This window comes from Mya arenaria, chromosome 6 (assembly GCF_026914265.1).
Source record: "Mya arenaria isolate MELC-2E11 chromosome 6, ASM2691426v1".
Lineage (NCBI taxonomy): Eukaryota > Metazoa > Mollusca > Bivalvia > Myida > Myidae > Mya > Mya arenaria.
The window spans coordinates 74,276,829-74,293,180 of NC_069127.1; the positions used below are offsets into that span (position 1 = coordinate 74,276,829).

Sequence of the window (16,352 nt, forward strand, 5' to 3'; positions counted from 1 at the left end):
AAGATGGTAATTTTCCAACATGAAATCTGTTGATTTATTTGAAAGTATAGAATTCGAAATAAAATAAAATGTCCAAATTACCAATCTTTACATAACCTATTGTTTGACTTTGAAAATAGTGACTTGTAAAGTTTTTAAAAGTTTACAGTTTAAGAGACCGGCCTGGCTTACAAACTGTAGCTTATATCGGTTGCTGTGGCTAAGCTTTCTACTTGCTTGCAGGCGTGTACAGGAGATGGGTAACATAAAAACTGATGTAGGTCGTGCCCGGGCGTGGGTAAGACTTGCCCTTGAGAAGAAACTGCTCTCCTCACACCTGAAGGAACTTCTGTCTGATTCCTACCTTCTCAGGTATGTGTAGATCTTCCAAGCATGTTTTCTAATATATCTTAACTGACTTCGGATGAAATCTCCTTCCCACTGATTTCTAACCTGCCAATTTTTGTGTGTATGAAGCAGAGAAGGGGAGAAGGGGATCATACTTATGATGATGGGTGAGAGGCAGACATTAATGCGACTTAACCTTGTGTAGGTGTATCGTATTTCAGGAACCAGTAAAAAACATTGCAATTTCCTAAGTCTTATGGATGAGCAGAAACAGTTCCTGTATTACCTTCTGTCACTCAATGAATATGAACTACCTCTGCTTCACTAATATATCGTATGTATTTCAGGAACCTGTACAAGCGTTACGCATTCCTACGCTGTGAGGATGAGCGGGAACAGTTCCTATATCACCTCTTGTCTCTCAATGCCATGGACTACTTCTGCTTCACTAACGCATACACTAACACAGGTAAACTGAGCTGTCAAATAACTTTAGGCTGTATTTAAATAATATTTCTGATCTTCACCTTCAATTGCATTTGCATTATTGATCTTTTCCTCCAAATTAATTATGTTCTTTATGATTTTATACCACATGTAGAAGGCACTTGGACAAAGATAATTTTATAATTACTCATAAATTGAGTATAAAGATAATATTTAGAAAAGTTAGTTACCAGATTGACTAATAGTTCCCAACTTGGACAAAATACCACAAATGATACTTCGCCCAAACGTGTAAATTTGTCTATAAGTGGAATACTGTTAGATTTATATTAATATTGAACCATTTTTCCTTTAATTGTTTTATAGTGGTTCCATACCGTGTATTGATATACCCAAGCCTGAAGTTTGGCTGCACGACAACCAGCGCTAACCCCTGGATCACGTTTGCTGGTCATATGGGAGAGACAGGGATCATTGAGATACCTAAGGGAGTGCTGGAGTTCTGTGTGGAGGTAGGTGTATGTGTATTTTGTGTAGTGTGTGTATTAGATGTCGTATGTGTGAACCTGGAATCATGTGCATAAGTCACGTGGAGAAGACTGGTATCTTTGATATATATAGTTGGTAGTTTCCTGAATTTTGTGTGGATGTTTGTATGTGTATGTGTATCACTTGTATTGTGTGTATTGAATGTCGTATGTGTGAACAGGGATCATTAAGTGACAGAAAGAAGTTTTTTCTGTGTGAAGATATGCATAAGTGTATTGAATATATGTGTGCATACATGTATTGAATATATGTGTGAATGTATGTATTGAATATATGTGTGTATTGAATAGTGTGTATGATTATTTATTAAAATCAAATCTAACATAATTGAAAATAGAGTTTCATATAAAAGCATATTTGAATTTCAAAGATAAAATTATTGAATAGTTAAAAATTTGAAATAATGTATTAATGCAGCATCTAAATAAGAGTATATTTAAGAAATATTTAATAATGAATAATAATATTAAGTGCTTAAAGACAATCTATTAACTTTTGTGAAGAAAATAACTTTCCGGAAAATTGGTAGTTAGTTCTGCTAAATGCTTAATGATTGTCCCGTTGATTTTAAATACTTCCAGCACAAGAATCTGGGTGTGCTAACGACGTTAAGAATAGGCCATGACAACAGTGGCATAACTCCCAAGTGGCTTATAGAGTATGTGCTCATTCGGAATGAGATTTCCGGACACACTTACAAGTAAGTATGTTGGCCAGTAAAAGGATTTATACTTTACCTCAATGGTAATTATTATGGTACAAAGTATAAATTTGTAAGACTGCAATGAAAATCTAAATACCGGTTATATACCAACATGGTTCATATTCTTAATTTCACTAAGGTCTCGAGACTCTGTTTGAGACTCCAGCTCAGAAAGCTTCAGTTTATAATGTAACTCATTTTGGCAAAAGATGTGTGCTTGATATTATTATTTTTGACAGATACAGCAATTTTGACCATATTTACTCCTATTAAAACCCATTTTTACAACAAAATTAAAAATTACTTTTCTGAGTCTCAAACTTAGACTCATTAGCTTTGTGAAAATGGACCGAGTGTTAATGAATATCAAATGAAAATGATACCTCATGATGGCAGTGTTTCAGGTTATCAATCTATTAATTTTGTAGTCTGCCAAAAGTATTTTGATATGGATCTTAATTATAAAACCTTTTAATTCATTTCTGATGTCTTTCAGATTTAAATCGAACATTTTTTTGGCTAGATTGTAAAGACAGGTAAGCCATGACCTCATATACATCTGTAGAGCACGTTTTGTCTTGTTCCAGGTTTGTGTGTGGTCGGTGGTTAGGGAAAGGTGTAGAGGATGGCAGCATAGAGAGACTCCTAGTTGCAGAACTGCTGTCTCAGAACTCCCAAGCTGGCGGTATGGTTTACTAGTACTCAGCAGTTAAGATTAATAGTGCCTTTTTGTAGAAGTTATGAAGGAAGAATCAAACTCTGTAATTTCAAAAGCCAAATAATAAAAGCCATTGTTTCATTATCAAGTGGCACTCAACCAAGTGAGTTTGAATTATAGCTATTTGGTCCTAATTGTCTCTACTTCAATGTAGCATGTTATACAAAAACAATGTTTGTAAGCCAAGAGCTTACTATAATTGAGCAGTTTGTTATAGAATAATATTGGTCATAATATGTTTCCCTTCATGTACTTGTATTTATATTACAGAACTGTTGAGTGCAGTGACCTCCCCTCCCAGGGCAACGTCCCCGGTGTCAGTGAGAAGCCCTGCCGAACCTGGTAAGGCAATGTTCACATTCAGGTTGTATGTCGTCTTTAAAGAATAAATCCTTTGTGTTTTTTCCATATATTGTTTTTATAAATAAAAAAGGACTCTTAGGGTTTAACAACAGGGATATTTCATTCAAACACTAGAAGTTTGTTTCCAATTTTACTACAAACAAACAACAGGAACCTCCCCTTGAGAATTTCCTTATATTGCATTCCTGGGGTGGGATGTTTCGATGGAAAAGCACTCAGTTGATATTACAGAATGAGAAGTACAACATACAGTAACACTGTTGGTACATGTTTGAATTGATCACAAAACAGTTTTGCAATGAAAAAAATCCATAGTAACCTCAAACTTGCAGAGTTGTCAATTTCTCAATGACAGCACTGTCCAACAGAAGTAGGCAGTGCAAAGTGTTGATAGACAATGGCTTATCTTAATTATCACAGGGATGACTGCACTTTCTAGGATGTTTAGTTTAACAATGTAGGATGGAGTATTTGAGAGTATTTATGGTTGTTACAGGTACGACAGGTAACCTGACGATCCCCGACATACAGGAGATGCTGGGCCACGCTGTGAACGGTTTGATCAAGCACTTCTACCGGTCAGAGAAAGAGGTACATTGGGACAAGGTTTTATTTCTGTCAGGTTAAGTAAAACAGTGTTAGTGGTTCAAGGTCATATTTCATTACACATTGTGTTATAATAATGGTAGTAGATTTTACACTTACATTTTTATGCTCACCTGAACTGAGAGCAGGCACACTCCATGCTAAGAATCAAGACAAATTGTATAAATTTCATTATTTGCCTCTTGCGATAAAAAAATCCTAGACAATTTGAGAATTTAACCATAACATTTCAGAGAGGCTTCCCGACTTGGGAAAAGGGTCTTGTTCAGAGTATAGAGCCTATGTATGGTTTCTGTTCCTCTCGCTTGTATACAACTATATCACCTAACTATATTTCAGAGAGGCAATCTGACATACCTGCTGTGGGGATTATGGCCTAGTGCAGTGTATAGAGCTTAAATTCCTGTATGGTTTCCTATTCCATGTATACAACTATATCACCTAACTATATTTCAGAGAGGCAATCTGACATACCTGCTGTGGGGATTAAGGCCTGGTACAGTGTATAGAGCTTATATTCCAGTACGGTTTCTTCTTCTTCCTCCAATATACAGTTTAATCTACCTATATTTCAGAGAGGCAATCTGACATACCTGCTATGTGGGGATAAAGGCCTAGTTCAGTGTATTGAGCTGATTTTCCTGTACGGTTTCCGCTCATCACGCTTGTTCAGAAACAAATTCTACACTTGGGACTACCTTGGTATGTTCACAAACACTTGATCTGTTTATATAGCTGGGTGGCAAGTGTTTATGAATTACCCGTCATGAGATACCCATGCTAGCTTAGCTGGGTCATATTAGAAAATGAATTTGCAGAACTAATTCAAAAAAATCTTTATTATCTTAAAATTATTATTAAGGTCAAGTGAAGCTGAAATTACCATTCTAGTAGTTGTAGCAAACAAGGTGTTCCATAATGATATGACCATATGCCAATAAGTAGACAAGACCAGAACTTCCAACTATTCATGAATGCACACTCACTAGAAAAAAAATTAAAAAATAAAGTATAATCTCTGGTTATTACGAGTCCATTTGGGCTTTCTTCAATTTCCCATCCTCCACAATTACAGTATTCTCTATTATTGTCTATTATAGAGCGTGTGCGTTCACACCTGGAGCCTTCCATGTCACGAGAGGGAGGTCGGCGTCGTAAGGAGGCCGAGGTTGCTCTGTTCTGGGCTTTATCTAGTCTACTGTCAAAAATCAACGAGGATGCAGAGTCTGTTGGGAAGGATGGGAAGTTCCAGATCTTCGTCTGTGTGGGAATCAGGTTGGTATTATGGTATTTGAGTAATAGGACAAAGTTGAAAGTAGACTGATGGACCTTTTAATTTGATTCAGATTATTATGTAGTAGAAATAATAGGCCTGTTCTGTGAATGAGGTTGTTTGGGCTCGGCCCAAAATACAACTGTTTGACTTTTTGCTGCTCTGCATGTTTTTGCATTATGCATTCAATAAAAGAAATGCTCAGTGACACGAATTCCATATAGAATTATGACAATTGTTCCACAGGGATTGGCAGTTGTGTATTGGCCAGAGGCCTTTGTACAAACTTCGGCAAGTAAAGAAGTTTTGCTGAAAAATAAATTTGCCAAAAGCATGGTTGATATTCGATAAACCTTCAAGATAAATACTGAAGACTGCTGCATATTGTTTGTGTTGTATTTACAGGGATCACACCCTGCAGTCGTGGCTGCCCATGATCGCCCGGAATGTGATCACAGCTCAGATGTACGAGGAGAAATCGTTCATGCGTGACAATGACCTCATCACCTTCATCACTCACATTCTCGACACGCTCAATGACTTTAACATTGTCTTGGAACCATCTCTGGTCCGGGGGCTTGACATTTAGCAAAGGAACCTTCACTGGTCTGGGGAATGCCATTTAGCAAAAGAATCTTCTCTAGTCCAAGGGCTTGACAGCAGTTGCTTCCCCTTACAGAATAGTAACACTGCCATTATACTACCAATATACTCTTCAATTAATAAGAAATTAATTTCATTTTGATTATTTTTAAATTGTCCTACCAAAAAAGTAGAATACCAATGAACATGTCTTATATACCAAACATGATTTTATTTTCCTGCATGAATTAGTGATTATTTACTTGTAGAACTAGGGCTTTTGCATAATAAGTTTCACAACACAGTAAAAGGATATGATTGAAAATCGCAAATCTGTGCTGCCTAGTTTTTATTTCTAAAGTTGTCTTACATCGCACCTGTGGGCAGGTTTAACCTGGTTTTAATTATATTCTGGAAATTAATAACTGCCATTATTCAGACTATTTTTTTGCATGAGAGAACTCTGACAAATATTTTCACTGCTTTTATAGATTTTGGTGTACGTCTATTTTATGAAATTAAAATGCGTTCACTGAGCTGGTCGAAAATGTTTCAAATAACGTCACAAAATGTAACATCTGGACATTATGAATATCGTGCAATTTTCCAATTTATGTTGGATAAATTGACATTTTTCTCACACAAAATCATAAGTTCACCTGTTGCTGTGCCACTCATGAAAAAATTGCTTTCAATGATTACACCATGAAAGGAATTTCAATATTTGTTCTGTGTTTTGTGTGACTAAGCAGATACTCTTTTGCCTTTGTTACAAGAAGTGTTTAACAGTCAAACATATTTTTATACTTCTTCATATGATTTTGGCCTTGTCACTTACAGTATTTGATTATTTTGTGCTGGTTGGGGGGGGGGGGGGGCGGTTATAAAAAAATATTATTTTGGGTTATATTGTGGACTTTATCTTATTGAGGGGTTATCTGTGTTGAACTGTATGTATATATACGTAAAATTTGTGTCAACTTAAGAATTTAAACAACAACAGTCTTGATTGTTGAGATTTGAGTGGATAAATATATAGGTTTCTTTTTAAAACCTGTGAAATACAGGAACATTTTGATGTAGTCATTGCGTGCGCATACATGATAAATTATACATATTATTGCTCAATGATGTTAGTGGACAGTTTATCTGGTATTCATTGATAAGTGACGACATAGTCGGTATATCTCTTGTACCAATCATCAGTATTCAACTAACAATCAGTTGTAGTTTGAATATGCATGTATTAAGTATATTCATTAAATAATAGTAATCATATACATTTCAGACTTACATGTATACATGTATTATATTTTGTTGTGTACAACAATAACCTTGATAGTAGATACTTTTAGAGCAATATCTTAAGTCATTAGCATTTAAAAATCTTGTCATCACTATTATCAGCTACTTAGGGATGTATTGTTTTGTTATTAAAGCTTTATATAATGCATGTTTTAAAAGGTTGAAAGCTCCTATGTTCATCTTGTTATGGCTCCCTTTCATGATGTGTTTTTGTTTGCTTTAAAAACTATGTATTTTATAGTTCTATTTTATTTTGTCATTTCCATGTGTTTTGCAAACTATGTTTGCGATATTTTCAGGATTAAAATACCATCATTTTTACATGTTAAGCATTTTTTAGACTCATCTTTTAAGGGTTTTTCCCATGCACACTAATTCTGACAACTGTGACATATTTTATTGCCTGTGCATTTATAAGTCAGTCATTTTTGTCAGAGCATATTTCTAGTCACTGTTTACAAGACTACACAAGATATGTGTGTTCAAACTGAACTATGTATTCATTATCTGCACAAGGTTTTCATGCTTGATGCAAGCATTCAGAAGTCCGCATTTAAATTATATTTGGCATGAAAATGTGTGGAACATTTACCTCTGTAGTACATGGAGATACAGTTTAGTTACTTTACAGGGTGTTAAATGTGCTTGAACATTGAATAACTTATGCTTTTTTATGTGTCCGAAAGAACTGAAGGCCATTACAAACATAGTATTACAAAATCCCTGAAAACATGTGCATTGTCCATATTGGCATGGCTGACGCCTTTGAATTTAAAATAAGTTAACTTTGCTGTGCTACACCACTCCAATTATGCCGGGCCTTACCATATCTTATGATACTCTAGTTATTATATTGGTAATAGATATTATAATTATTAAAAATATTTATATATACTACCTAAATAATTATTTAGAAACTAACCAAAGAAAATGTCTGTTCTTCAGAGCAGTAGCTTCACTTTTTGTACGAAAAAGTAAAATAGCAATCCCACAATTGCATTTAGGTTCCTACTGTTCATTGAATCAGATTTTGTGTCAAACTACAATATTTGATATTTAGTATTTTCTTGCTTTCTTTCTACAACAAAAGACATTTTACATTTGTTAACATCTACAATTGTTTATGAGTGATTATTTCATAATTATTTATGTTATTCTGAAAAATACTAAGATAACAGACCACACATTGTTTATGGTCAGTAAGCAGCTTTATTTCGCCATTATTTAATTTTGTTATTCTGGAAAATACTATGATAACACACCACACATTGTTTATAGTCAGTAAGCAGCTTTATTTCACCATTATTTAATTTTGTTATTCTGAAAAATACTAAGATAACAGACCACACCCACACATTGTTTATAGTCAGTAAGCAGCTTTATTTCACCATTATTTAATTTTGTTATTCTGGAAAATACTATGATAACACACCACACATTGTATATGGCCAGTAGTCAGCTCTTTGTTTTTGTTTTCTTGGTTGGAATGATACGTTTTTATTCAGTTATATTTATTTTTCATTTGCAACAATCTGTAGGGCTGTTACAACTCAACTCAACTCAATATTCTTTTATTATATCACAGTTTATATTTAAGTAAAAGCAAGTGAAAACTCAATATATATATATGTTAACATAGGTATAAAGAGGTGGATTAATGGCGGCTTCACACAGGTTTGGAGTTCATTATTATACAAGACAAATATTATTAGTAATGGGAATGTGGTTAGTTCAAATTGTATTTTTTTATAACAAAACAAACTCACTGAGAATGTTACGAGCACACCTCTTGGGCGAGATCCCGGGCCGCCATGCCGGCAAACGATTCTATTGGCCTGCACCGATTTTAGAAACGTCCTCAAACAATCATTCACTAAGGAACTTATGGATGGTGTCAACACAGTTCTCGGCCCCGTTAGGGTCCACAATGCCATTTAAAACATATTAATGCTGCATATTTTCAAATCAAAATTGTTATTTGAATTAAACCGTCCAGGTTATATTGACACTTCCATAAAATTGTTCATGTAACTAAAAGTCACTAAAAGTATTAGGTATTGATGTTATTCAACTATTTTAGTGGAAAACTCTGATGTTAATTACTTTTTAAGTCTTGATGTCTGCAATTATAATAATTGAACACCATTTTATTTTATTCTTCATTTTATTTTATTCTTTAGAACGTTCTACTGTTTTGCAATATACACTTGTAGTTTTGTGATATATTGTCAAATGTTTAATGAGTATTCTGTTGTTTAAGTTGATTTCTTATTGTTCTTACAACTTTTGCCTTTATTGGCATTAAATTTTTACCTGCAAAATATTGACAACCTGGCTCCAATTTCTATAATTATTTTATACCTCTAGTAACAGGTTTAAGCTTAGCACACTATTTTTTAGTATAATTTCTTTATTTTATCTCTTTTTACAGAGTTTTGAGACTGTTACAGGAATATAATTTTAAGATAATAATGATAAACTACTTTATGTCATGTTAATTAAGTTTAAGCAATGAAATAAGGGACTTAAACCTGTTATGCTTGAGAAACTTTGATGAATTGGGGCCGGATGCTTTAAGAGAATGATTTAGTGTATATGTAGAGTGTATGTGCTACTTTCAAAAGTCAGGGGCCCATCTTACAATGGACAAACAACAATATTTCAGATCAGGAATTTCAGTTCAATATGAAGTCATTGTCACAAACAATATTAAAAGTTTTACGTGCAAAATCAAATAAACATTACCTAAACTGTCTAATTAAGTTATTAGCTTCGAAATTTTTCATTCAAATTACTCAGAAATATCAATTTAAAAAGTTGAGGTAGCATACGTGTGTTGCTATGATTGCCCCACCAGTCAGTGTATAAGGCATGGTGATTGTATATAATGCTAGGATGTATTGGTTCATTGTCATACTGTTTTGTTACACCCTGTTTTGACCTTGTATGTGAAGTTATTATTGAGAAAATAAAAAGCAAAATTATCATACATTTTTTGTTCAGCAATTACTTTGTTTACTCAAAATTAAATAATAGTAACTCGGTACTACCTTGCAGGGAAATAAGATGCGTTTGATCGCTCGTATGTTGCTGTTTTATATTGTCGATACAGTCGAACCCCATTGCCTCCAACTCCTAGGTACTGGCGATAATACATCGAGCCTCTGGGAGTTCGAGCCAAGCGTGAATGCTTACATACAGTATTAAGAAATAGGTTCCTTACATCCAGTTCGAACCATCGAGCTAATCGAGCCAAGCGAGTTCGAGCCAACGGAGTTCGACCGTACTTTGGTTTCCTCGTCGGCGTCATCGACATTCGTTAACTTCTTTGCTGGCCATGAATTGAAAACTTTGACCTCAAATTAAGTTCACATATCCACGATAACATCGCACCTTTGTAGCAAGTTCCAAAAACCTTGCTATAATAATTGTCTAGTTAAGCAACATGGTATGGTAAGTAACACAGACGAGCGTTGTCATCCACTCTCAGTGCTCTTGTAACTTATCGGCCTAGATAATAGTGTAGTAAAACTATAGGGAGAACCCGAAAAGTTATACCCGCTTATTTCTTAAACAATTGAAGTCAATGTATGCTGGTAGTTTCTCGCCGTGCTGTACGTCTCAAACATGATTAAGCCCTGTCCCAAATGCATACCAGTAACTTAATTATGTTTTGACTTCAGCTGTCACTGCATCATAAATATAGGAAATAATGTTTTCATAGAAATTTTATAAAACAAATAAAAAAAAGATAAAAGAAATCAGTGGAATGTCACCTTTCAAATTATAAATATCTTAAGCTGAAAATCATGGACTTGTAGACATGGCTGTTGAATGAAAGTAAAACAGTATCACATTTCCAATTGCTTTGTTTCCTTCTACTTAAAACGCGGGTATAATCATTACTTTCATGAATAGAAAAAAAATGGCATACTCTGAATTGGAAACTTTGTATAACGTTTAATATATATGGGTGTTATTCATGAGCTTATGCACATGTACATGAATATATTCCGACCAATAGGCAAGTTACATAATTAAACATTGCAATTTATTGTAGAGCCTGCGTTTAAAACTAACACAACAAGTTAAAATATTTTTTCCTATACTAGAAAACTGGTATAAAATAGCTCGTCGGAAATACTTATTATACAACCATGGTGAAGAAGCGGTTGATAGAAGTGGTTACAATCAGCGTCGATGACAAGCTTGATCAGAACGGAGCTTTGAGAAACGTCGCTGTGAAGGACGCATGGCAAAGACTCAGGCAAAAAATCGACGTGGTAAGTGTGTTTTGTTTTTGCATTCTGAACAAATCGGTCAACATTGCCAGAAGAATACGTGTTCTAAGTATCTCGAGCCTAACACGAACGTCTGCATGGACATTCTCAGTCATCGCAGGAACCAACGAGCTATTATTTCGATTCAATGGGAGTTATAATTTTATGAAAAACATACGTGCAGGTGATGTTTGTCTCCAACCTTTTATAGTACATTAACTGCATGAAACATCAATCATTAGAGAATCTCATCTTGTAAAAGTTCCCAAATGTAAATGTAGCAATGGAAAATATTGATAAAAGACAAAACAATGTTTTTGTTTGTTCGTGCAAATAATACCATTGTCATTCAAATCTTATAATGTTTTTATGACGGTGAAGTTGGAAGGTAGCTGGTAGTTGGTAGTTGGGGATTCGAATATTCAACTACCTGCTAGTTGCAAGTTGGGGATTCGAAAAATTAGAGTTAGATGTTGATGTTGATATTAAGCTACTCGACTATTTCCAGTTATCCAACTACCAACCAGTTGGTAGTTGGGGGTTCAGATTATTTTCATCTTTTTATGGTTTAAAGGTACAAATGTAAAGAAATGTACCGTCATTATATTGTTATTAACAGGAGGAATGGAAAGCGGCGGAGAAAGTCTTAAATGAGCTCACAATGAACCTGCAGAAGATCAACATGTACAAGTCAGTTTCGGGCGCATGTGGCAAGCTAAGGAACGCTGTAAGATAAAGGCTTTTGTTTTCAAATTTACACTTATGATATTCGACTTATCTTTATCAACGCAAGCTGAGCGGAGTTCTTGTCGTTTTATTTTCACTTGTACACATTAAACTTTTATGAAACGTCCGAATTGTGAACTGAACTCTGTAACTCATTAGACGTACGTTGTCAACCAATAGTTAATTTGACAAGAATGGTTACTGCAACATGTGCATAAATGATAGCGCATAGAACTCTAATCCAATCCCAGCCACGCAACACCTCTGATAAGTAGAGATGAACTTACAAATAAGACATTGAGTTCTAGCGGTATTCACTATTTTTCATATGTGGGATATATGTGCGTTAAGAGCAATGAATGCTATTCAGTTGCAGAACCCGGAGCAGCTGGTTGACGAAGCCGAGTTCCTGAGCGCCACTCCAACTCCTCGGGACAGAGGGGACAGCCCGCAAGCACTTCAGGCTGCAAGGTAGGCGATGTTTGATTTTCTCGTTTGTTCATTTCGATAACTCTCATCTATATATTTTAAAACAGCGCTTTACTAATTGAGAAAGACATAAAGTGTAACATTCGTATTCAACAATTTCACAGTACCAACACATACGTCTTCCGTATTAGTTTATAATCGTAATGTTAGTTTAAAGCAATTGATATTGTTACACGCAACTTGTTCAAAGATCATGCTAAGATGCAAAATACCATTGTACCATTCCAGTGATTTAAAGAAGACCAAAGACGAACTGGCCCAGTTCTGTTCTTGTTTAGAGAAGATCAAGGCTAGTCTGGAGAAAGACAACCAATTACAAGACAAGATTGAGCCTCCGCCAGGTGTCGCCCCTGACATTGCAGGGAGTTACAAAGCACTGGCTTTCATATGTGACAGATGTCAAAGGGGCCTAAGGTTAGTAATATAAGGCGTACCATTTTGGTATTTGTATATGGGTGTTTCAATATTTAACATTTTGGTATGATAAAACCATTCCCAAATTCAAACCGTAAGCTATTCACTTTTGGGGACACAACTACGATCCCCAATTAAATGACTATTTACAAACATACTTTTCTGATGATTAGTTATGTACACACCAGTACTTTGTCATACTTATTTTAAGTGCATATGCCACAGTCATGAGTCAAACATAATTTATACCTTAGGGAAATTGACCATCTGAAGAAAAGAGTAGACAACTGTGAGGCAAGAAATAAGGAACTGGAAAAACATATTGACGAGAAAGAGGAGGCCATTGACAAGTAGGTTTTAACATTTGAATCGCTAGTCTTTTGCACTGCCTAGAACAATCATACAACAGATCAATCTAAACAAAAACCGTATTTGGTCGTTATTTATTTTGTCATTATATCATATGCAGTTTGCTATAGTTGTTATTACCGTTTTCTAACTTAAGACTGACAAAAACTGTGAATACCCTTGAGAAAAAGCATAGCACTGTCAAAGAAGGCAAGATCGACAACATAAAGGAGCAAATGAAAATGAAGAGTCTAGAGAAGCAAGTTGAAGCTAAGGTCGCTGAAGTGAACAAGATGAGAGCGGAAAATGCAAATCTTAATAAGAGGTATTCACACGTTTCATTTGTCCTCGAGATAAACTTCTGTACTGGTGTTTTCGTATCTTTTATGTTACTATATATACAAACAATGTGTTGTAAGAATTATTTTTGCGCTATTATGTTCTTCTCAGTAATTTATCTCCAACGGATGCAACATTACTGATATCATGTAAGTAGACCAGAGCAAAAACAATGAAACTGACTTGATAATGGTGCATTTGAACACGATCTCGATCACATTTCAGGGTACTTCCCTTTTGCCTGTAGTTTCCATCATTTTATTGATTGATTTATTGAGTTGTCCCTGTGTTTCTATTGTAATATTGAGAAAAGTTAAGATGTGACTTTAATATTCAAACATTCATATTTTAACACGATTTCCTAGACATGTTTTATATCTTTTAGCAAACATTAGGTACTGCTTCTCAAAATTTGACTGATAGTATACCCATGCTCCTATTATTTTAGACAACCATTGTACTTTCAGGTTAAACGAAATCAAAGAGCAGAGGGGTTCCGAGCTTGCAGATATGTACAACACCCATCCCCCAGCTAGGATTGCTGACCTGTATAGAGAGCTGTATGCAAGCGGCAAGAACGACGCCTTCCAATTTTACAAGACGTCTATGAACCTTCCTGCCAAAGATGCCGCCGTGAAAACAATGGCTGTTTTGCAAGTATGTCACTTGATTTTTAACAAAACTGAAAGAAGATTAGCAATATGTCATATTAAATTCATATTATCCTTGAAGATTGTTTAGATGATTTAAAAACAACAGCATGCTTGTTATGTAATCATTGAACCCAATTTCTTTCCTTTCCAGGACGCATTTTCATTCTGTGAAGAAGCAAGTAAACTTCAATTTGGACTGGTGTTAAACAGTTTGATTACTCCTACTGAGAGTTTCGATGGAAAACAGGTTATTTAAATGTAACATTCGATTGTACAACCCTATAGTTTCTTTTGTTTTATTATTGATAGAAATTGGTGACTTTATGGGAGACACATCTTGTGTTGCATTATTCATATACATTTCATTTCAGCCTCCCCACAAGGTGGATGACAATGATATGAGCCAGATCCAGAATGTTCGGAAACAGACCAGTCGCCTATCATGCGAACATGTTAAAAACGTAAGGACTTTTATCATATACAATATCTAACATATTGCCATAACCAGTTGAACCCCATTGACTCGAACTCTCTTGGCTCGAGTTCCTCGTTGACACGAACTAGATGTAAAGGACCGGTTTATTTATACTGAATGTAAACAATCCCGCTTGGCTCGATTCTTTCGAGGTTCGAGGTTTTTTGCCTGTCCCTGGCAGTTCGAGCCATCGGAGTTCGACTGTATTGTATCGAGTCAGTTGTAATATGCTGATAACAATTCTACCGCTATCATAATAATTATATACATTTATAACATATATTATAGAGTCCATACATGTTATGTTATCAATTTAAGGCATTTGTCACAAAGCTGGAATCATCAGGTGGCACGTATAGTATGGACGAACTGACGGGTTGCATGGCGTTCATAGAGCATTGTGTGGAACTGTGCTGGTACGTTCTTACAACAAACATACCATTGCAGGATGTTATTATCCAAATAATAAATAATAAGTATACTTGTACAATACTTTATTGTATGCTTTCCGGTTGATTCAAGGGATTCGTAGTGAAATAAAAATGAACTTATAGTTTCTTTAACTACTGTTCGTATACAATTTGGTGCGTTTTTCTGATAAACTACAAGTAAATGTCATTTAATATGATTTTAGGCATATACTTCAACGTAAAAATGTTTCTTTCGGGGTTTGATTGCAACGAATATCACCTCGTGACAACCAACGGTAAACATTCACCATGAGTGAAAAAAAGCATTTGGTGCTCACTCAGTGAAATATGTTGCGAAAAACACCTATATGGTTAAAGATCAAAACCAAAATCATTTCAAGTTTAAAAATTAACAACGATCCTGTTAATCACATTGTTAACTTGAACAAAGTTTTGAACAATAGGTTCATTGTTGAACAATTACAATGCGATCAGATATGACTTTTGAGAGGGTAATTGATAGTATTTATGCATATCATGGTGATATGTGATTCTGCTTTACTCGAACATATCATGTCTCGCAAATTCCTAATCGGTTCCGGCGAGTTCGAGCCACCGGGATGATTCTGTATATAAATGCAATAATGGAAATGAAAGTGAGAAACCCACTAGTATTATCTAGCCTACCCCCACCCCCTTTCAAGGTACAGTGACCAAGGTCAAACAAACACAAAACATGAGACACACCGCTACAAGACAACACACACAACTATCAAACTATCAACATGATGACAATAATAAATGTTGAGGTAACCGAATTCACACGGTCAATGAGAACTAAAAATAGAACTGATTTTGTGAAAAACAATATCATTATTTTTATTTGTCTGGTATTGCATATTGTTCTATTGTACTCCAATGCAATACTTATCATCTTCAGGTATATGTGCATGCAGACACCTCCACTCGTTATAGGATTCTCCGACAACATGAAGCAGGATATCGCAGTGGATAAAACCAAGTATGAAATAGCGTCGGGGAAAGGGGCCAAGGTGGACTTTGTACTGTGGCCTCCGCTTTATGGGCAAAAGGATGGAGATGTTATCAGCAAGGGTGTTATTCAAACAAAGTAGACGCTGTGTTATATTTTAAATATGGTGTGCATAGAATTAGATTGTTAGATGGAAATTGTATGAGTTGTCATATTAAAAAAACAAACGTATTTTCTGTTCTGTTCATTGTAGTATGCGATGTATTCATGTAAGGAGTACGCTAAATGTTTGATGTTTCTTGGAGTTCACCAGAATCAAAGATGTCTTATTAAATATGTTATAGATATATTAAT

General features: G+C 35.1%; 2 protein-coding genes across 9 annotated transcripts in view; both read left to right on the plus strand.

Moving 5' to 3' along the window:
- LOC128238917 (DENN domain-containing protein 5B-like) overlaps nt 1-9,860 on the plus strand; it is a 26,524-nt gene extending 16,664 nt beyond the window's left edge. For all 8 annotated transcript variants that reach the window (XM_052955239.1, XM_052955241.1, XM_052955243.1 and 5 more), the window contains 10 exons: nt 223-351; nt 675-796; nt 1,141-1,286; nt 1,905-2,023; nt 2,614-2,711; nt 3,015-3,086; nt 3,604-3,698; nt 4,289-4,415; nt 4,814-4,988; nt 5,392-9,860. In XM_052955239.1, coding sequence (XP_052811199.1) covers nt 223-351; nt 675-796; nt 1,141-1,286; nt 1,905-2,023; nt 2,614-2,711; nt 3,015-3,086; nt 3,604-3,698; nt 4,289-4,415; nt 4,814-4,988; nt 5,392-5,575 — 1,267 coding nt within the window. In that variant the 3' untranslated portion in view covers nt 5,576-9,860. The remainder of the gene's footprint in view (nt 1-222; nt 352-674; nt 797-1,140; nt 1,287-1,904; nt 2,024-2,613; nt 2,712-3,014; nt 3,087-3,603; nt 3,699-4,288; nt 4,416-4,813; nt 4,989-5,391) is intronic.
- A 954-nt stretch (nt 9,861-10,814) lies between these two features.
- Nucleotides 10,815-16,222, plus strand: LOC128236463 (uncharacterized). The gene is made up of 11 exons (XM_052951331.1): nt 10,815-11,156; nt 11,773-11,880; nt 12,250-12,350; nt 12,597-12,782; nt 13,037-13,132; nt 13,288-13,455; nt 13,937-14,126; nt 14,274-14,369; nt 14,494-14,583; nt 14,916-15,013; nt 15,948-16,222. Exons 1-11 carry the CDS (start codon nt 11,031-11,033, stop codon nt 16,138-16,140), a joined length of 1,452 nt encoding a protein of 483 aa, XP_052807291.1. The 5' UTR covers nt 10,815-11,030; the 3' UTR covers nt 16,141-16,222.
- The last annotated feature ends 130 nt before the right edge of the window (nt 16,223-16,352 follow it).